The sequence below is a fragment of the Salvelinus alpinus genome, chromosome 7 (assembly GCF_045679555.1).
Source record: "Salvelinus alpinus chromosome 7, SLU_Salpinus.1, whole genome shotgun sequence".
Classification (NCBI taxonomy): domain Eukaryota; kingdom Metazoa; phylum Chordata; class Actinopteri; order Salmoniformes; family Salmonidae; genus Salvelinus; species Salvelinus alpinus.
Window position 1 is genome coordinate 60,255,507 of NC_092092.1, and position 22,417 is coordinate 60,277,923.

General features: G+C 44.2%; 3 protein-coding genes across 13 annotated transcripts in view; all 3 read left to right on the top strand.

The window, feature by feature from the left end:
- Window positions 1–22,417, top strand: part of LOC139581382 (protocadherin gamma-C5-like) — a 230,400-nt gene that overhangs the window by 92,743 nt on the left and 115,240 nt on the right. Inside the window, exon 1 of one of the 11 annotated variants that reach the window (XM_071411084.1) lies at window positions 19,093–22,268. The exons of the other annotated variants lie outside the window; for them this stretch is intronic. Within the exon in view, the coding sequence (XP_071267185.1) occupies window positions 19,851–22,268 (2,418 nt within the window). The 5' untranslated portion in view covers window positions 19,093–19,850. Of the gene's footprint in view, window positions 1–19,092; window positions 22,269–22,417 lie in introns of those variants that run through there. 11 annotated transcript variants of the gene reach the window in all.
- Window positions 12,536–16,039, top strand: LOC139580264 (protocadherin gamma-A8-like). The gene is made up of 2 exons (XM_071408813.1): window positions 12,536–15,189; window positions 15,986–16,039. Exons 1-2 carry the CDS (start codon window positions 12,745–12,747, stop codon window positions 16,037–16,039), a joined length of 2,499 nt encoding a protein of 832 aa, XP_071264914.1. The 5' UTR covers window positions 12,536–12,744.
- On the top strand, window positions 16,086–18,760 carry LOC139581387 (protocadherin beta-16-like). The gene has a single exon (XM_071411102.1). The coding sequence runs from the start codon at window positions 16,290–16,292 to the stop codon at window positions 18,720–18,722; it is 2,433 nt and encodes an 810-aa protein (XP_071267203.1). The 5' UTR covers window positions 16,086–16,289; the 3' UTR covers window positions 18,723–18,760.

A 22,417-nucleotide genomic window follows, 5' to 3' on the forward strand; every position in this document is an offset into this window, starting at 1 on the left:
GTGATTAGCAGATGTTATTGCGGGTGTAGCGAAATGCTTGTGCTTCTAGCTCCGACAGTGCAGTAATATCTAACAAGTAATATTTAACAAATTACACAACATATACCCAATACACACAAATCTAAGTAGGAATGAATTAAGACTATATACATATAGACGAGCGATGTCAGAGCGGAATGGACTAAGATACAGTAGAATAGAATACAGTATATACATATGAGATGAGTAAAGCAGTATGTAAACATTATTAAAGTGACTAGTGTTCCATTCCTTCAAGTGGCTAGTGATTTTATAGTCTATGCCTATAGGCAGCAGCCTCTCTGTATTAGTGATGGCTGTTTAACAGTCTGATGGCCTTGAGATAGAAGCTGTTTTTCAGTCTCTCGGTCCCAGCTTTGATGCCCCTGCACTGACCTCGCCTTCTGGATGATAGCGGGGTGAACAGGCAGTGGCTCGGGTGGTTGATGTCCTTGATGATCTTTTTGGCCTTCCTGTGACATCGGGTGCTGTAGGTATCCCGGAGGGCGGGTAGTTTGCCCCCGGTGATGCGTTGTGCAGACCTCACCACCCTCTGGAGAGCCTTGCGGTTTCGGGCGGTGCAGTCGCCGTACCGGGCTGTGATATGGCCCGACAGGATGCTTTCAATTGTGCATCTGTACTACTAAGCTGTTCAGAGTGAGATAAACAGGATAACAGTCAGAAATACAGTAACTACTAAGTTGTTCAGAGTGAGAAACAGCACAGTCAGAACTATAGTAACTACTAAGTTCAGAGTGAGATAAACAGGATAACAGTCAGAAATACAGTAACTACTAAGTTGTTCAGAGTGAGATAAACAGGATAACAGTCAGAAATACAGTAAGTACTAAGTTGTTCAGAGTGATAACAGGATAACAGCAAACATGAGTTCTCTTTAATTTTCCTTCTTCCTATTCGTTGAACAAGTAAACTTTTAGTACACTAGCTGTGTGTGTTTGATTAGTGCTGATGTATTGGATGAGCTGTTTAATCTCACTCAATCCTACAGAGTTCTCCTGTCCTCTGAGGGCCTCTGTGTGGCTGCGCTGGTCCTGCTGTGGGGCCCTGTGGAGGGGGGGCAGGTCTGGGCTGGGGGGGGCTGCCTCTCTGATCTGCTGGAGGTGGTGGTCTGGTGTGGGGTAGTAGACGGGCCCCGGTCCAGTCTGGCTGCGCCGATGGAGGTGGTGGTGCTCTGGTGGTGGGTGGGGCCTCTGGGGTGCGCTGGGTCTGGTGGGACATTGGTCTGGTAGGGGTCTCTGGGTGGTCCTCTGTCCAGTGCGGCATGGGGTGTTTGTCTACCAAGTGCCACATCCTTTAGAGTCTTTGCAAACATCCCGACTGTCTGCTTCCTCAGGTGGGAGTGGTCATGCAGATGCTCTGGGTTGATTGTTGGATGGTGAGCAACGTGCACATTCGTGAGTAGGCCACACCCTCTGGTGATGTCAGCATTGACTTTCTGAATGGTACGGGGATGAAAGTCTTTGCGGGCCAGCAGAGTGGTGATGGTGATGTGGGAGTTGGGGAACGACTCAGAGGCCCTCTCTGCTACTCTGTTGACCAGGCTGCCTACTCTCTCCTGCTCCACTCGCAGGTTGTTGGTGCCGGTGTGAATGATAATGTGGCCTTGTGTGCCAAAGTCAGGTTGGGACAGGATGTGGAGTGCATCCTACGTTGTTGGGCACCATATTTTGGAAACATCTGCAGGGGCTACAGATTATTTCTAGGAGTCTATTCCATCTGTTCTCCATGCTGCAGCACCCTCTTGATGACAGACAACTCCTCATGGTGTCCTTTACCTCCTCAAGCGCTGTGGTAAGGCTCTAACAGAGCCAGCCTGTCTCTCAGCAGGCTGATGGTCGTGTGGTCTTGGCTCTGGTGATCGTAGACGGAGAGGGGCTAGGATAGACCTGTTGGTGGATCTGTGTTTGGGCTCCTGCTGTTGGAGTGCCTGAGGTGAGGGGAGAGGTCGGTGTGCTGTCCTGGTGCATGACAGTGCCGTTCTCGTGCTCGGTTACCGTCAGAAACCTGTTTTCCGGGTCCTTTTCGCTGTCCTCATGTATATTTGCCTTCCCTTGCAGATGCCTTTCTTTGTTGTATAGCTGAAATGCGTGGTTACAGCTGCATACCAGGCAGTAGTGTGGTCTGTGTAAAATAATAGATTTGTAACAGTCCTGTTGTGTGAGCAGTCGGCAAACAAAGTTTCCGGGTTGTCCCTCTGCATTCTGTGTTTAAAATGGATTCTTCCCTGAATTGATTTCTGCTGGAAATTTAAAAAACGGGGGGTGCTGCTTGCTTTGCCTCAGTGGCCATGTTACTATGGTTACCACCAGTAAACAGTTGGAGCTAGCCAGTAAGCTAGCTGACAAATTTGAATTTAGCTAGCTAGCACAATTAAGATTGGCCTTTCAACTCACACTCTGTCAGTCTTTGCCTTCTGTGTTGATCTTCAGTTGTACAATTTGATTACCTATATATTTTTTGTACAAAAGCTGAATAATTTACACACATCCAGGTACTTTCCTCAGGTGCTGAAGTTGTAGGTAAACTCATGGAAAACAGAAAGGAAAACGCTGCATACTGCTGCTCATTCTCCCAGGTGATATTTATTTACACCGGTTCGACCCTTAGGTCTTCATCAGGCATCCTAAGGTCGAAACATTATTATAAATAAAATCATCTGGGAGCAGCAGTGTGCAGCGCTTTCCTCTCCATTTTCTATAGATTTTTTGCTAATTTAATCTTGTTACACCTACAACCTACCGTGGTTAAAATTCACACCTACTGTGGTTATGTCACACCTACTGTGGTTATGCCACACCTACTGTGGTTATGTCACACCTACTGTGGTTATGTCACACCTACTGTGGTTATGTCACACCTACTGTGGTTATGCCACAGCTACAGTGGTTATGTCACACCTACTGTGGTTATGTCACACCTACAGTGGTTATGTCACACCTACTGTGGTTATGTCACACCTACAGTGGTTATGTCACACCTACTGTGGTTATGTCACACCTACTGTGGTTATGCCACACCTACTGTGGTTATGCCACACCTACTGTGGTTATGCCACACCTAGGGTGGTTACACCCACGGGGGTTATGTCACACCCACAGGGATTATGTCACACCTACAACCTATAGGGGTTGTGTCACGCCTACAACCTACGTTGATTATGTCACACCTACAACCTACAGTGACACCTACGGTGGTTATGAAACAGCTACGTTGGTTAGGTCACACCTTCTGTGGTTATGTCGCTCATACCGTGGTTATGTTACAACTCATTACCTATCATATTACCTGTCATTGAAAAGGTAAGGTCAGGGAAAACGTTGTTACAGGAAAAGGTCAGAGGTTCAGTGTTGCTGTGTTGCTGCGTCCTGGTCAGTGCGTGGACTGTGTGTTCACATTCACATCTCAGTACAGCAGTTAAAATGTTATGCAATGGTTAGTACGTGTGTGCGTGCGTATGTGCGTATGTGCGTGCAAGTCCTCCGCACAGAGCGGAGTGGAGAGCTTGTCTTATTGGTTAGATTTCCATGTGAACCCATGTGTGCTCATGTTATGGCTGCAGGCTCAGTAATGGTCCACATCTCAGACATGGGAGGAAGGAGGAAGCAACACAGGAATCATCAACAGCATTATGTCTGCTCTGCTGTCCTGTAGCCATTGCCCAGCCTATGTGATACACATTGTGCTACATGGATTTAACTAGTGCCCAATCTTTTCCTGTTCAGGTCATGTGATCAGGAAACACTCCTAGGCCTAAGTGTTTGCATTGTGTTGAGTTGTGTGGTACATTTCAAATGTCTTCTGTTTACTTACTTTTGATTTCCTGCATGCTCTGGTTTAGTCTGAATAGTCCTAATACTTTGCATTGATCAGAAGTAGACTAATGTGCTCACACTGTACTGACAAATTGTACTTGTGAAAAAAAGCACCCACTGCATTGTTGTAATGCTCAGTACTTATCAGTACTCTGTTGCCTCCTCACTAATCCACCACTACAGATGCCCTGTTATGGAGACAGAATTAACCTGAATTATTCCACATAAAACTGCTGTGCAATTCATCTGGTCCAACTTTTGTGTACCGTATTAAACAATCATTGAAATGTCTTCTTAACAATCTGTTTTTTTTCCCGTCTCTTTTTTGTCTTTTTCTTTGGCATCCCTCTCCCTCTGAATGGACCTCGTCCACATGGATAACAGGTAAGAAACTTTTCCTTTTCTAATTGTTGTTTGCAAAGCACACACACAACGATCTTCACTGGATCAGGAACAACAACAATAACTAAGGCAGTAGGTGTCAGTTACTGTGTCTCATAAACTCACAAGTAGACAATACTCTATCAACAGAGTCACTGGGACAATTTAGGGCCATCTATCTCTATGTCTCTGTCTCCCTCTCGCTTGCTCTGTCTCTCTGTCTCTCTCTCTGTCTCGCTATTGCTCTCTCTCTCTCTCTTTCCTTCTCTCTCTTCCCCCCTCTCTCTGTGTGTCTCTCTCTCTCTCTCTTTCCTGCTCTCTCTCTCTCTTACCCACTCTCTCTTTCTCTAACTCTCTCTTTCCTTCTCTCTCTTTCCCCCTCTCTCTGTGTGTCTCTCTCTCTCTCTTTCCTGCTCTCTATCTCTCTTACCCACTCTCTCTCTCTCTCTCTCTCTCTCTCTCTCTCTCTCTCTCTAACTCTCTCTCTTTCTTTTTTCATTTATTATTTATTTCACCTTTATTTAACCAGGTAGGCTAGTTGAGAACAAGTTCTCATTTACAACTGCGACCTGGCCAAGATAAAGCAAAGCAGTGCCACACAAACAACAACACATGGAATAAATAAGTGTATAGTCAATAACACAATAGAACAAAAAAAAAGAAAGTCTATATACAGTGTGTGCAAATGGCGTGAGGAGGTAAGGCAATAAATAGGTCATAATAGCGAAGTAATTCAAATTTTGCAGATTAACACTGGAGTGATAGATGGGCAGATGATGATGTGCAAGTAGAGATACTGGTGTGCAAAAGAGCAGAAAAGTAAATAAAAACAATATGGGGAAGAGGTAGGTAGATTGTGTGGGCTATTTACAGATGGACTATGTACAGCTGCAGCGATCGGTTAGATGCTCAGATAGCTGATCTTTAAAGTTAGTGATGGAAATATAAGTCTCCAGCTTCAGCAATTTTTGCAATTCGTTCCAGTCACGGCAGCAGAGAACTGGAAGGAGAGGCGGCCAAAGGAGGTGTTGGCTTCGGGGATAACCAGTGAGATATACCTGCTGGAGCGCGTGCTACGGGTGGGTGTTGTTATCGTGACCAGTGAGCTGAGATAAGGCGGAGCTTTTCCTGGAGCTTTACCTGGATGACCTGGAGCCAGTGGGTCTGGCGACGAATATGTAGCGAGGACCAGCCGACTAGAGCATACAGGTCGCAGTGGTGGGTGGTAGAAGGGGCTTTGGTAACAAAACGGATGGCACTGTGATAGACTGCATCCCGTTTGCTGAGTAGAGTATTGGAAGCAATTTTGTAGATGACATCGCCGAAGTCGAGAATCGGTAGGATGGTCAGTTTTACTAGGGTAAGTTTGGCGGCGTGAGTGAAGGAGGCTTTGTTGCGAAATAGAAAGCCGATTCTAGATTTGATTTTGGATTGGAGATGTTAAATATGAGTCTGGAAGGAAAGTTTACAGTCTAGCCAGACACCTAGGTATTTGTAGTTGTCCACATTTTCTAGGTCAGAACCGTCCAGAGTAGTGATGCTAGTCGGGCGGGCGGGTGCGGGCAACGAATGGTTGAAAAGCATGCATTGGTTTTACTAGCGTTTAAGAGCAGTTGAAGGCCACGGGAGGAAGCTCGTTGGCATTGAAGCTCGTTTGGAGGTTAGTTAACACAGTGTCCAAAGAAGGGCCAGATGTATACAGAATGGTGTCGTCTGCGTAGAGGTGGATCAGGGAATCACCCGCAGCAAGAGCGACATCGTTGATATATACAGAGGAAAGAGTTTGCCTGAGAATTGAACCCTGTGGTACCCCCATAGAGACTGCCAGAGGTCTGGATAACAGGCCCTCCAATTTGACACACTGAACTCTGTCTGCGAAGTAGTTGGTGAACCAGACGAGGCAGTCATTTGAGAAACCAAGGCTATTGAGTCTGCCGATAAGAATGCGGTGATTGACAGAGTCGAAAGCCTTGGCCAGGTCGATGAAGACGGCTGCACAGTACTGTCTTTTATCGATGGCGGATATGATATCGTTTAGTACCTTGAGCGTGGCTGAGGTGCACCCGTGACCAGCTCGGAAACCGGATTGCACAGCGGAGAAGGTACAGTGGGATTCGAAATGGTCAGTGATCTGTTTATTAACTTGGCTTTCGAAGACTTTAGAAAGGCAGGGCAGGATGGATATAGGTCTATAACAGTTTGGGTCAAGAGTGTCTCCCCCTTTGAAGAGGGGGATGACCACGGCAGCTTTCCAATCTTTAGGGATCTCGGATGATACGAAAGAGAGGTTGAACAGACTGGTAATAGGGGTTGCAACAATGGCGGTGGATAATTTTAGAAAGAAAGGGTCCAGATTGTCTAGCCCAGCTGATTTGTACGGGTCCAGATTTTGCAGCTCTTTCAGAACATCTGCTGTCTGGATTTGGGTGAAGGAGAAGCTGGGGAGGCTCGGGCAAGTTGCTGCAGGGGGTGCGGAGCTAGGAGTTAGGAGGAAAACATGGCCAGCCGTGGAGAAATGCTTTTTGAAATTTTCGATTATCATGGATTTATCGGTGGTGACCGTGTTACCTAGCCTCAGTGCAGTGGGCAGCTGGGAGGAGGTGCTCTTGTTCACCATGGACTTTACAGTGTCCCAAAACTTTTTGGAGTTAGAGCTACAGGATGCAAATTTCTGTTTGAAAAAGCTACCCTTTGCTTTCCTGACTGACTGAGTGTATTGGTTCCTGACTTCCCTGAACAGTTGCATATTGCGGGGACTATTCGATGCTATTGCAGTCCGCCACAGGATGTTTTTGTACTGGTCGAGGGCAGTCAGGTCTGGAGTGAACTAAGGGCTACATCTGTTCTTAGTTCTGCATTTTTTGAAAGGGGCATGCTTATTTAAGATGGTGAGGAAATTACTTTTAAAGAACGACCAGTCATCCTCGACTGACGGGATGAGGTCAATATCCTTCCAGGATACCCGGGCCAGGTCGATTAGAAAGGCCTGCTCACAGAAGTGTTTTAAGGAGCGTTTGACAGTGATGAGGGGTGGTCATTTGCCGCGGACCCATAGCGGATGCAGGCAATGAGGCAGTGATCGCTGAGATCCTAATTGAAAACAGCTGAGGTGTATTTGGAGGGCAAGTAGGTCAGGATAATATCTATGAGGGTGCCCATGTTTACAGATTTAGGGTTGTACCTGGTGGGTTCCTTGATAATTTGTGTGAGATTGAGGGCATCTAGCTTAGATTGTAGGACTTCCAGGGTGTTAAGCATATCACAGTTTAGGTCACCTAACAGAACGAACTCTGAAGATGAATGGTGGGCAATCAATTCACATATGGTGTCCAGGGCACAGTTGGGAGCTGAGGGGGGTCTATAACAGGCGGCAACAGTGAGAGACTTATTTCTGGAGAGATGAATTTTTAAAATTAGGAGCTTGAACTGTTTGGGCATAGACCTGGAAAGTATGACAGAACTTTGCAAGCTATCATTGCAGTAGATTGCAACTCCTCCCCCTTTGACAGTTCTATCTTGACAGAAAATGTTGTAGTTGGGTATGGAAATCTCAGAATTTTTGGGGGCCTTCCTAAGCCAGGATTCAGACACAGCAAGGACATCAGGGTTGGCGGAGTGTGCTAAAGCAGTGAGTAAAACAAACTTCGAGAGGAGGCTTCTGATGTTAACATGCATGAAACCAAGGCTTTTTCGATTACAGAAGTCAACAAATGAGAGTGCCTGGGGACACGCAGGGCCTGGGTTAACCTCCACATCACCCGTGGAACAGAGGAGGAGTAGGATGAGGGTACGGCTAAAGGGTATCAAAACTGGTTGTCTAGTGCGTTGGGGACAGAGAATAAAAGGAGCAGATTTCTGGGCGTGGTAGAATAGATTCAGGGCATAATGTGCAGACGGGGGTATGGTGGGGTGCGGGTACAGTGGAGGTAAGACCAGGCACTGAGTGATGATAAGAGAGTTTGCATCTCTGGATGAACTGGTTATACTGGGTGAGGTCACCGCATGTGTGGGAGGTGGGACAAAGGAGGAATCTGAGGCATGTAGAGTGGGACTAGGGACTCCACAGTAAACTAAAACAATGATAACTATCCTAAACAACAGTATACAATGCATATTGACATTTGAGAGAGACATAAAGCGAGGCATAAAGCAATCACAGGTGTTGATTGGGAGAGCTAGCTAAGACAACAACGGGTAAGACAACAACGGGTTCTTACCCACTCCCTCTTTCCTTCTCTCTCTCTCTCTCTCTCTCTCTCTTTCTTTCTCTTTCTCTCTTTCCCAATATATTTTCTCTCTCCATTGTTCCCTCTTCCAAACAGCAACTATTTTGTATCTTGTGTCTTTGTAAATCTCCAAAGAAAGTATGCATCAATGTAAACTCTATCATTTGAAAGTAGCTTTGTATTACAAAACAAAGCAAGTAAAGTTCCAATGAACAGCCCCTGTGGTGGTCTTAAAACTGTGTTTTCATTTCAGTGTGTGCAATGCACTTCTAGACCTACTTTCATCTAGCATTAATATTTATACCACTGCCTCCTGATGTGGGGCCACCAACTGAATAATGTGGTTTGCGGCTACATAACATGCAAATGCCTTGCTCTGTGCCACAGCAGGACTGATGCAGTCAGCTGTTTAAAATGCTGACAGCCAGATGGCCCACCTATGTGACCTACTAAAAACACACACTAATCTTCTGTGCTGATCAACCGTACATACACAAATCACCAAGGTAGAGAGATTAGAGGGCAGTATTAGTATTACTTCTGTCCTTAGTGAAGTTTTGAGACTGGACTCTCTCTCTGCTGAATGGGTTTCTCTACTATCTCAGGTGTAGGTCACTGGACTTGGGTCATTAATCGTATTTCAGATTCATACAGGAATGGTTACTGGATCACACATATCAGTCTCTGTGACTGTGTGTGTGTGTGTGTGTGTGTGTGTGTGTGTGTGTGTGTGTGTGTGTGTGTGTGTGTGTGTGTGTGTGTGTGTGTGTGTGTGTGTGTGTGTGTGTGTGTGTGTGTGTGTGTGTGTGTGTGTGTGTGTGTGTGTGGTGTGTACACTACATTGGCACATTTTTGTGTGTTATGGATTTCAAACGTGGCAATATTTTGTTATAGTTGTACATGTGCTTGACTGCAGTTGTAAGGTCAGAACGCTCAAATCAACCCTACTCCTGAGTACACCCAAACCAAGCTCTCCTGTCTGTCTGCAGTCATCTGGCATGTGAGCAGCACAAACAACTCCTGCTTACAACTCAACCAAACAACAGTGTTGCTCTTATTCTCTATAACTCTAGCATTTCCTCCAACCACGAGTGAGTACATCATCGTTTTTTTATTGCGTGTCTCTACCGACGGCCTGTACAGGTCCGGAAAGATACATCCGTTGTTTTGTTATTTTTTTTGTTGTTTTTGTCATTATGATTCAGAATCCATTGAAGAGCTTGAACGATTCATTGACGAGAGATACTTACGAGCTCAAAGAAACATGTCGCTGGTTTCGGAGGATTCAAGCACTGTTAAGGACAACAAACCCAATCAACAAAACAAACCAAAGCCACGTTGGCCAAGCGGTATCAACGATGGCACCAAATCTCCAAGCAAGAGGGCCCGCGTGGGGAAAGGTTCACTGATATGGATGTTGACTTGTTAAAATCCATCAATGAAAGGCTTGCCAAACTTGATATATTGGATATGTTACGAGAGGACATCAATGCATTATGTGCCAGTCTAGAATTCAGCCAATGTCATAATGGTGATCTAAGGAAAGAGAATACGGAGCTGAAAGGTACTGTAGACTCTATTCCTGGCAAGGTGGAGGTGGTGCAAAGGGAGAACAAACTACTTAAAGAAACCTTGCTTGATGTACAGTGTCGATCAATGCGCGACAATCTTTTCAGGGATACCGGAGAATGACAACAGCAGAAGCTGTGAGGACAATGTTTGAGCCTTTATGTCAACTTTATGTCAACTGAAACTGCCCACTGATGTTGTGCGTAATGTCACTTTCTCCAGAGTCCATAGAATGGGTAAGGCCTCTGGGAATAGGACACGGGCTATTATTGCATGTTTTGACCATTTTAAGCAAAAGGAAATGGCGAAGAGCAGAGGCAGAGAACTCCAAAACACTGATTTTGGAATGAATGATCACTTCCCCACAGAGATCAATGAAAGGAGAAAAAAACCTATATCCCATCATGAAGGAAAAGCGTTGCCTGAATTAACGAGTCTCCATGGTGATGGATAAACTTTATATCAACGGGCAATTGTATCGGGACTCAGGAGTAACTCCCTGGCTATTTTAATTTAACGTTCAAATGTGAGTTTGTGTGTTGTAGTGTATCATGACAACTTCAACTATAATGAATACATGCTCTATTGATCTACACTTAATAAGGAAAGGGTTGCATATAGCTCAGGTTAATGTATGTAGCCTTCTTAACAAAATACATGAGGTTTTTTACTTGGTCAACATAAATAATATTCATATTTTGGCTTTGACCGAAACACATTTAGATGCATCTGTAAATGATGGGCAAATTAACATTCATGGATATAGTCTACTGAGAAGAGATAGGAATAGGAATGGTGGAGGTGTAGCACTGTACATTCAGAATCATATAACTTTTAAGAGAAGGGATGACCTTAATGTATGTCAAGTAGAGGCACTATGGGCTCAGGTACATCTGCCTCACCAGGCAGCCATATTGGTAGGATGTGAGTACAGACCTACAAGCTCTAAGGTGTCCTATCTGAATGACTTATGCACTGGGTTTGACCAGGCCACAGATAGTAACAGAGATGTATTTATCTTGGGTGATTTGAATATAAATTGGAAGGATCATAATAATTCAAATAGAACTAAATTGATGAGATATGCCAAGAACTGTGGTTTGAAACAAATGGTTAATGATACTACTAGAGCATCAATTAAGTTGGGTCATCGTTCAGACACATGCATTGATCTGATCTTCTGTAATATAGCATTGCAATGCTTAAAAGCCAGATCAATGCCAGTGGGCTGGACAGCCCATAATATTGTGACCATAACCATGAACACCAAGGTTCCAAAGAAACCCCCTAGGATTGTGGTCAAGAGACATTTTTAAACATTTAATCATAAGCTATTTCAAAATGATTTGGCAGCTGTACCCTGGGAGCTGATTTACCTAGAGGATGATTTAAATCATGCTACAGAATGTTTTATTTATTTGCTCACTGAGGTAATGGACCATCATGTCCCAGTAAGAAAGGAGGGAGGAAGATGGATAGAGTGGGTTGTGTGTGCTCACTGTAATTTTGTAATGCAGTGTTCAGAAACTGTCTGCACAATGACTTTGCTATGTTAGAAGGGAACCTGTGTTTTGCTGGGTTTTCTCTCAGTTCATACACACACTGTGAGTGTAATAGACATCAGTAGTCTATACTATGGTTGCTTATTGCCCTCCAGTGGTGGTTGTTTAGTATCAAACCAGCGTTTGCCATGTCATGGGCACACTCACATGGAATCTCTGACCCACTTGACAACACAATTCATAAGCATGCTGTTTTACTAACAAGTCCATGTTATTAAAAAAACAGGAAACAGAAAATGATCTGACAGCTCCCATTAGAGTCCCATTAGACAGTGCTGTGTGCACCTTTCTAACTTGTTAGACAACCCTGATGTTTAAACCCCTAAGATGTGGCTCCCTACATCAGACACTTCTGTTTCATGGTGTATGAAACAACATTTGTTTGGGCAATCATTCATTGGCCAAGGATTTAAATAGAGGGTTCATAGGCCTGTGACGTTGAAAAAATAAGAATAAGTTAGCCTTTAATTTAACAGGGAGTCAAACTGAGACCATGGTCTCTTTCACAGATGAGCCCTGAATAGACATCAATACACTTCCATTTTTGTCAGAGTTAATAGTCGGAGGCCAGAATATAATCATTTGTACACTGCAAATTGACCACAACTAAGCCCAAAAAGAGATTGTATTTGAAAATAACAATAATTTCATACCTTGATTACATTGAGACACGATCACATAGCTTGTGTCTATTTGTTTATTCATGGGTTTACTTGGGAACAGATTTCCTAAGTTAAACATTTTTTTTCGTGTTTTTACAGTCTTCTTTGACCCAAAAATAAAATCATTAAACTACTTTAACATTACAAAAAACTTCGGGTGGCCAAAACAATCACTCACTGAATCTCCGGAGTTAGCCATCCCTGAGACCGAGTCTGGTATCTCGTACGTCTCGTATGTCGTTTTGTACACTCACTCTGAGTGGTGCTGTTGTCCAAGAGACCTATCTCAGCTCAGATACATATAACTGCTTTTACAAAGTAACATATGTCAGTGACAAGACCAAGCAAGGATCATTGCGCACAAAGCCATCGAAGCCATTTTAACGGAGTAAAAGCAACAATATCTTATTGAGACAAATATATCTCAAACGTTGGCTTTTTTGTTGTATAGGACTTTTGGATTGCATCATATTTGCCCGTTTTGGATAACGTTATGGATATTTTGGGGAGGATGGCCGCAGGAGAGGCTTTGAAGAGCGCAGGCTGGGGTTTGAGATGGCAAGTGCGAGTCTCCATTTTGCTTGTCTGCGTACTGAGTGCGGTGAATGGACAGGTTCGATATTCTGTACCAGAAGAGATGAGAAAGGGCTTGTTTGTCGGAGATGTGGCGAAAGACCTTGGTTTGGACATAAAGAGGCTGGTTTCAGGTCGGGCGCAGTTAGTTATAGACGGTAATAACCAATATGTAGAGCTGAATCCGAACAAAGGACATCTGGTTGTGAAAGAAAGGATTGACAGGGAGAAACTGTGCGGTCAGAAATCTCCGTGTAGTTTCAGTCTAGAGATTGTCTTAGAAAATCCGCTTGAATTATTTTCGATTACTATCGAAATTCAAGACATAAACGACCATGCCCCAGCGTTTTCTAAGAAGGAACTTAATTTAGAAATCAGTGAATCTGCACCTATAGGGACCGTGTTCTTGCTAGACAGTGCCGCGGACCCTGACGTAGGTATCAACTCCCTTCACAGCTATTCTCTACAACCAACTGATCATTTTGTTATCAAACAGCATAGTCGAGCCGACGGCAGTAAATACGCAGAGATGGTGTTGCAGTCTGGACTTGACCGTGAAAAACAGAGCGAACACTCCCTGATACTAACTGCAGTCGATGGTGGGGACCCACAGAGAACTGGAACCGTTAAGATACATATTACTGTTCTAGACGCAAACGACAATGCACCTGTATTTACTGAGTCTTTGTACAAAGCCACTGTTATTGAACACGCGCTGGGAGGCACATCTGTAGCAAAAGTAAGTGCCATCGATGCAGATCAAGGGTATAACGGAAATGTGACGTATTCCTTCACACATATGGATGAGGGTACCCCGCCCTTGTTCAATATAGACCCCTATACCGGGGAGATTAAAGTAACTGGTGCCATAGATTACGAAACTGTTCAGAATTACGAGATACACATTCAAGCTAAAGACCCATGGGGTCTGACAAGTGCGAGTAAATTAATTATTGATATCCTGGACGTGAATGATAACACTCCGATCATAACCATGACATCGTTTTCGGGTAAAATCGCAGAGGATGCTATCCCTGGTACAGTTGTGGCATTGATAAGTGTCCAGGATGTAGACTCTGGTAAAAACGGACAGGTGCGTTTAAACATCAACGAAAATCTCCCTTTTAAGATAAAGACGTCTCTTAGAAACTACTACACATTGGTAACTGAGAAGGGCTTAGACCGGGAGAAAGTTTCTAGCTACAACATTACCCTCATTGCCACCGATGAAGGTTTACCTCCGTTATCAAGCATGAACACTGTCGTTTTAGACATCACTGATGTTAATGACAACGCACCAGCTTTTAGTAAAAATGTGTATAGCACGCACGTTATGGAAAACAATTCTCCCGGCGTTTCAGTGGTTGCTATTCAAGCGACGGATCCAGATAGGGGTCAAAACTCACGTATCTCTTACTATCTAATTGACAGTGAGCTAAACGGAAACCCAGTCTCCACCTATTTCTCAATTAACTCTGAGAACGGTGTGATTCACTCAGTGCGCTCACTGGATTATGAACAAGTTAAGGAGTTCAAAATACACGTCAAAGCTCAAGACGGAGGCTCGCCACCTCTTAGCAGTAATACAACTGTTCTGATTTATGTTAAAGATCAGAACGACAACGCGCCTCAGGTTCTGTACCCAGTCCAGACTAGCAGCTCTCTGGTGGCTGAAATGGTGCCACGTTCAGCAGACGTGGGCTATCTTGTCACTAAAGTGGTGGCTGTTGATGTGGACTCTGGACAGAATGCCTGGCTCTCGTATAAACTGCAGAAAGCGACAGACAGGGCGCTGTTTGAAGTGGGCTTACAGAATGGAGAAATAAGAACTATACGTCAAGTCAATGATAAAGATGCTGTGAAACAAAGGCTCACTGTTGTAGTTGAGGACAACGGGCAGCCCTCTCGTTCAGCTACAGTCAATGTTAACGTGGCGGTGGCGGACAGCTTCCCTGAAGTGCTCTCGGAGTTCACTGACTTTACGCACGACAAGGAGTACAATGACAACCTGACTTTTTACTTAGTCTTGGCTTTGGCTGTAGTTTCATTTCTGTTCATCACATGTTTAGTGGTTATTATATCACTGAAAATATACAGATGGAGACAGTCTCGCGTCCTCTATCATTCCAATCTCCCGGTTATTCCGTATTATCCACCGCGTTACGCAGACACTTTGGGGACAGGAACTCTACAGCACGTGTACAATTACGAGGTGTGCAGGACGACTGACTCCAGAAAGAGTGACTGTAGGTTCGTCAGACCCTGTAGTCAGAACGTACTGATAATGGACCCCAGTTCTACAGGGACGATGCAGCGGATGCAGAGTGAACAGAACATCCTGGATGAACCAGACTCCCCACTAGAGGTGAGTTTATTGAAGCAAATTAATTGTTGCAATTTTTATTTATTTTTTACTAATTGACAAATATTTTTTTCTGGAACTTCGGTGCTCGTTTTTCTCAGCATCTCTCTTTTTTTATTTTTGGTCTATGAAATATTGTACATTTTTTTGCAACAAAAACAATAGTTGTAGGTCAGCTAATTGATACAACGTGACGTTGTCAGGCTGTTTCAAAAATACACGGTGTGGACAGCACAAATGTTGTCTTTATAGCGAGCATAGGAGCTCCGCTCACTCACACCTTGTATGCATTTCCTATTTTCAATCACTGGCTGCTGAACAAGTGTTATTTTTCTGTGAAGTGTAAAAATGTTTAAGCTAAACAGCATACAGCTTTTTCAAGCTTTTAGGTAGTTCGTAAAACACTGTTGCATTAATGACTAGATAGTGAATGGAAAGAGCACAAATGTATGTGGGAAATGGCATGTGGAAATATACGCACTGTATTTTCCACAACACTCAAGCGATCTGTCTCTGTCCACGGTCCTGGTGCTGAACCCTCAGACGTTGCTCTTCGGTGTTGCTTATAGTGCATTTACAGTAGCGTGACACATTCAGAGATTGATTCGAATAGTTATACATTTCCTTATTTCGGTCTTCCTGTGTAGCTATCTATATACATGCTTTTTCTTCCTGAAGCACAAGAAATACTTTCGTTTTCAATTCTTGTTTTTTTCTATGACATCGTACCTTGCATGGGCTGTGCGTTATTGAATGCAGATTCACGTTTTGGTGCATGTGAAACATGTGGATTGTGTAGTTTCTGCAGAGCGTTTGCCGTGTTCGGACTCTGAGTGCCGCTGTTGATCAATGATAGTCTCTACACGTTATTTATCTCTCTGGGTGGCGCAGTGGCCCATCCTATATTATCTGTTACTGATCGACGCACAGAGACCTTCTCAAACGGACGGAGAGCTCTTGGTATTAACATCCTCACGGATTATTTTATTTCGTTTCTCTGGGAAATACAGTTGCTTTTTTCTATTTTTGCGTGGATGTAGTGATGATCGATATTATATAATCAAAGAAGGAAATATAAGGGTGATCTGATTTTATTCAGTGGAATGGGTAACTGGAGGTCGACAGGGCGCAGAGGCGGGTGGCAAGTACTGTTTTTCATTCTTTGTCTGTGCGCCCTAGATTCTGTGACTGGGCAGGCACGATATTCCATACCCGAGGAGCAGTCAGAGGGGTCGATCGTTGGAAACATTGGTAGAGATTTGGGTTTGGAGGTGAAGAGACTAGTGTCCGGTAAAGCTCGCATTATAACAAAAGGAGCACGACAGTATGTAGATCTGAACCGAGACAAAGGGCTCCTCGTTGTTAAAGAGAGAATCGACCGAGAGGAGCTCTGCGGACAGACAACGCCTTGTAGCTTCAGCTTTGAGCTTATCATAGAAAACCCCATTCAGTTATATCGAGTTACAGTAGAGGTTCGTGATATTAACGACAACACACCATCCTTTCCAAAGGATGAAATCAATTTGGAAATCAGCGAATATGCCGTGTCCGGGGCACGTTTTTCTCTGGAGAGCGCCGTCGACCCGGACGTTGGTGTTAACGGTATACAGAATTATTCTCTAAAACCGACAGATCATTTCAAATTAGAGGTGCACAGCCAAGCCGACGGTGGTAAATATATTGAGATGATTCTGCAAACCCCCCTAGACAGAGAGAAACAGGAGACTCTGTCTCTGATGCTTATTGCTACTGACGGAGGCGAGCCTCAGAGAACTGGAACTGTCCGCATCCATATTACGGTGCTGGATGCCAATGATAATGCGCCAGTATGTGGTCAACCCGTTTATAAAACAGACGTTAAGGAGAGCTCCCCAAAAGGGACTTTGATCACCACCGTTAGCGCAAATGATGCAGACCAAGGGGTGAATGGAGAGGTCACTTTCTCCATAGCTCATGTTGCTAAAGAGGCGAAGGAGCTGTTTGAGCTTAATGTGGATACAGGGGAAATAAAATTGGTAGGAAATCTGGATTTTGAAAATACAAAAAACTATCAATTAAACGTGAAAGCGAGGGACCACGGAGGGTTTACGGATACTTGTAAGGTTGTCATTCAAATTATTGATGAGAACGACAATGTCCCCACAATACAACTCATGTCATTTTCTAATTCGATTCCCGAGGACTCCCCCCCTGGTACCACTGTAGCTGTTATTAATGTAGAGGACGCAGACTCAGACGGCAACGGTGTCGTTATTTGCTCTATTAACGCAGATATTCCGTTCAAAATAGAGTCATCGTTAACGGATTATTATACAATAGTCACTGAAAGCACATTGGATAGAGAAACCGTGTCTGAGTATAACGTCACCATTACAGTTTCAGATGAAGGGACTCCGCCTCTCTCCAGCAATAAGAACATAACTGTTAAAGTATCAGATGTGAATGATAACCCACCCAAGTTTGATCAACCTATATATAGTAAGTTTATTCAGGAAAACAACTCGCCAGGGTTTTCTATATTCTCAGTGAGAGCGAGTGATGCTGACTGGGGACAAAATGCCCGCGTCTCCTACTTTCTCGATGATAAACAAGTTAACGGGGTGACTGCTTCCTCTTTTGTCTCAGTAAATTCAGAAAATGGCGCCATCCATGCTGTTAGGTCATTCGATTATGAACAAATCAAGTCGTTTCAATTAAACGTCACTGCCCGTGATGGAGGGTCTCCACCTCTCAGTTCAGTGGTCGCTGTCAGAATATTAGTCCAGGACCAGAACGACAACGCGCCTCAGGTTCTGTACCCAGTCCAGACTAGCAGCTCTCTGGTGGCTGAAATGGTGCCTCGTTCAGCAGATGTGGGCTATCTTGTCACTAAAGTGGTGGCTGTTGATGTGGACTCTGGACAGAATGCCTGGCTCTCCTATAAACTGCAGAAAGCGACAGACAGGGCGCTGTTTGAAGTGGGCTTACAGAATGGAGAAATAAGAACTATACGCCAAGTCACTGATAAAGATGCTGTGAAACAAAGGCTCACTGTTGTAGTGGAGGACAACGGGCAGCCCTCTCGTTCAGCTACAGTCAATGTTAACGTGGCGGTGGCGGACAGCTTCCCTGAAGTGCTCTCGGAGTTCACTGACTTTACGCACGACAAGGACTACAATGACAACCTGACTTTTTACTTAGTCTTGGCTTTGGCTGTAGTCTCATTTCTGTTCATCACATGTTTAGTGGTTATTATATCAGTGAAAATATACAGATGGAGACAGTCTCGCGTCCTCTATCATTCCAATCTCCCTGTTATTCCGTATTATCCACCGCGTTACGCAGACACTTTGGGGACAGGAACTCTACAGCACGTGTACAATTACGAGGTGTGCAGGACGACTGACTCCAGAAAGAGTGACTGTAGGTTCGTCAGACCCTGTAGTCAGAACGTACTGATAATGGACCCCAGTTCTACAGGGACGATGCAGCGGATGCAGAGCGAAAAGAACATCCTGGATGAACCAGACTCCCCAGTAGAGGTGAGTTTGTTGTAGCAAAGCCATTGTCTTGCAGTTTTTTTTAAATCGTTATGTTTCAGCTATTTTGTTCGGGAGATTCGAGGCTCCTTTTCTCATCATCTCTCTTCTTTTTGGTAAATCAAAGGTTATGGATATATTTTATTGTAACGAAGTCAAACATGGTTTTTGATCAGCTCTGATTTGTGTAGTATGTCTGCTGAATTTCCAGAAAATAATTTCAAACAGAGTATTAAAGCTAAGTGATAGAACGGTGTAGCGTTGTGCGGATTTTTCAGCACGACCTCGATGTAGGACAGCGTCTGTTTTGTCTTGATAGCGAGCATAGGACTGTTACACCCACTACAGTGTATGCATTGCCTCCTTTTAACTGTAGTCTTTTGAACGAGTGTAATTGTATGTGATTTAGGCCTACTTCATGCGTAAAAATGATTAGGCTAAACAGTATACAGTTCTCAAACTTTTAGGTAGCCGGTAAAACACTATTGCATTGATGATTCGTTAGTGAGAGGAAAGATCGCATATTAATTGGGAATATTACCTGTGCAACATACGCACTGTCGCTGTCCACTTCCCTGGTGATGAAGCCTTAGACCGTTGTTGTTAGGTTGTGCTATGTTTATAGTAGCCTGACACATTCTAAAATATATTCGATTAGTTTATACATTACATTTTTTATCCTATTTTGTAGCTATGTGTGAATTCTATTTTTCCTAAAGCACATTGAAAATGCTGTAGTTGTCAATGCTCGGTTTTGCATTAACATCTTACCTGGCTTGCGTTGTGCGTCATTGATTATTGGTTGACGTTTTGTGTAACACATTTGGAGACTGTGGCATCGTTTCTATAGTGCGTTTGCCGTGTTCGGACTCTGAGTGCCGCTGTTCATCAATGATAGTCTCTACACGTTATTTATCTCTCTGGGTGGCGCAGTGGCCCATCCTATATTATCTCTTACTGATCGACGCACACAGAGACCTTCACAAACGGACGGAGAGCTCTTGGTATTAACATCCTCACGGATTATTTTATTTCGTTTCACTGGGAAATACAGTCGATTTTTTTATCATTTCTGGATGTGCTGATGATCGATATTATACAACCAAAAGCAGTAAACATAAGGGTTATCTGATTTTATTCGTTGGAATGGGTGATTGGTGTACGACAGGGCGCAGAGGCGGGTGGCAAGTACTGTTTTTCATTCTTTGTCTGTGCGCCCTAGATTCTGTAACTGGGCAGGCACGATATTCCATACCCGAGGAGCAGTCAGAGGGGTCGATCGTTGGAAACATTGGTAGAGATTTGGGTTTGGAGGTGAAGAGACTAGTGTCCGGTAAAGCTCGCATTATAACAAAAGGAGCACGACAGTATGTAGATCTGAACCGAGACAAAGGGCTCCTCGTTGTTAAAGAGAGAATCGACCGAGAGGAGCTCTGCGGACAGACTACGCCTTGTAGCTTCAGCTTTGAGCTTATCATAGAAAACCCCATTCAGTTATATCGAGTTACAGTAGAGGTTCGTGACAGTAACGACAACACACCATCCTTTCCAAAGGATGAAATCAATTTCAAAATCAGTGAATCTGCCGTGTCCGGGGCACGTTTTTCTCTGGAGAGCGCCGTCGACCCGGACGTTGGTGTTAACGGTATACAGAATTATTCACTAAAACCGACAGATCATTTCAAATTAGAGGTGCACAGCCAAGCCGACGGTGGTAAATACATTGAGATGATTCTGCAAACCCCCCTAGACAGAGAGAAACAGGAGACTCTGTCTCTGATGCTTATTGCTACTGACGGAGGCGAGCCTCAGAGAACTGGAACTGTCCGCATCCATATTACCGTGCTGGATGCCAATGATAATGCGCCAGTATGTGGTCAACCCGTTTATAAAACAGACGTTAAGGAGAGCTCCCCAAAAGGGACTTTGATCACCACCGTTAGCGCAAATGATGCAGACCAAGGGGTGAATGGAGAGGTCACTTTCTCCATAGCTCATGTTGCTAAAGAGGCGAAGGAGCTGTTTGAGCTCAACGTGGATACTGGAGAGATTAAGGTGGTAGGAAGACTGGATTTTGAAAAATCTAGAAATTATCAGTTAAATGTTCAGGCGAGCGACCACGGAGGGTTTACTGATACCTGTAAAGTTGTCATTCAAATTATTGATGAGAACGACAATGTCCCCACAATACAACTCATGTCATTTTCTAATTCGATTCCCGAGGACTCCCCCCCTGGTACCACTGTAGCTGTTATTAATGTAGAGGACGCAGACTCAGACGGCAACGGTGTCGTTCTTTGCTCTATTAACGCAGATATTCCGTTCAAAATAGAGTCATCGTTAACGGATTATTATACAATAGTCACTGAAAGCACATTGGATAGAGAAACCGTGTCTGAGTATAACGTCACCATTACAGTTTCAGATGAAGGGACTCCGCCTCTCTCCAGCAATAAGAACATAACTGTTAAAGTATCAGATGTGAATGATAACCCACCCAAGTTTGATCAACCTATATATAGTAAGTTTATTCAGGAAAACAACTCGCCAGGGTTTTCTATATTCTCAGTGAGAGCGAGTGATGCTGACTGGGGACAAAATGCCCGCGTCTCCTACTTTCTCGATGATAAACAAGTTAACGGGGTGACTGCTTCCTCTTTTGTCTCAGTAAATTCAGAAAATGGCGCCATCCATGCTGTTAGGTCATTCGATTATGAACAAATCAAGTCGTTTCAATTAAACGTCACTGCCCGTGATGGAGGGTCTCCACCTCTCAGTTCAGTGGTCGCTGTCAGAATATTAGTCCAGGACCAGAACGACAACACGCCTCAGGTTCTGTACCCAGTCCAGACTAGCAGCTCTCTGGTGGCTGAAATGGTGCCTCGTTCAGCAGATGTGGGCTATCTTGTCACTAAAGTGGTGGCTGTTGATGTGGACTCTGGACAGAATGCCTGGCTCTCCTATAAACTGCAGAAAGCGACAGACAGGGCGCTGTTTGAAGTGGGCTTACAGAATGGAGAAATAAGAACTATACGCCAAGTCACTGATAAAGATGCTGTGAAACAAAGGCTCACTGTTGTAGTGGAGGACAACGGGCAGCCCTCTCGTTCAGCTACAGTCAATGTTAACGTGGCGGTGGCGGACAGCTTCCCTGAAGTGCTCTCGGAGTTCACTGACTTTACGCACGACAAGGACTACAATGACAACCTGACTTTTTACTTAGTCTTGGCTTTGGCTGTAGTCTCATTTCTGTTCATCACATGTTTAGTGGTTATTATATCAGTGAAAATATACAGATGGAGACAGTCTCGCGTCCTCTATCATTCCAATCTCCCTGTTATTCCGTATTATCCACCGCGTTACGCAGACACTTTGGGGACAGGAACTCTACAGCACGTGTACAATTACGAGGTGTGCAGGACGACTGACTCCAGAAAGAGTGACTGTAGGTTCGTCAGACCCTGTAGTCAGAACGTACTGATAATGGACCCCAGTTCTACAGGGACGATGCAGCGGATGCAGAGCGAAAAGAACATCCTGGATGAACCAGACTCCCCAGTAGAGGTGAGTTTGTTGTAGCAAAGCCATTGTCTTGCAGTTTTTTTTAAATCGTTATGTTTCAGCTATTTTGTTCGGGAGACTCGAGGCTCCTTTTCTCATCATCTCTCTTCTTTTTGGTAAATCAAAGGTTATGGATATATTTTATTGTAACG

Bases quoted from the DNA above. Each gene is read 5' to 3' on its own strand.
- LOC139580264 (XM_071408813.1), top strand. From the start codon at position 12,745: ATGGATATTTTGGGGAGGATGGCCGCAGGAGAGGCTTTGAAGAGCGCA. The intron at 15,190-15,985 runs GTGAGTTTATTG...TGGATTGTGTAG, and splicing joins AACCAGACTCCCCACTAGAG to TTTCTGCAGAGCGTTTGCCG.
- LOC139581387 (XM_071411102.1), top strand. From the start codon at position 16,290: ATGGGTAACTGGAGGTCGACAGGGCGCAGAGGCGGGTGGCAAGTACTG.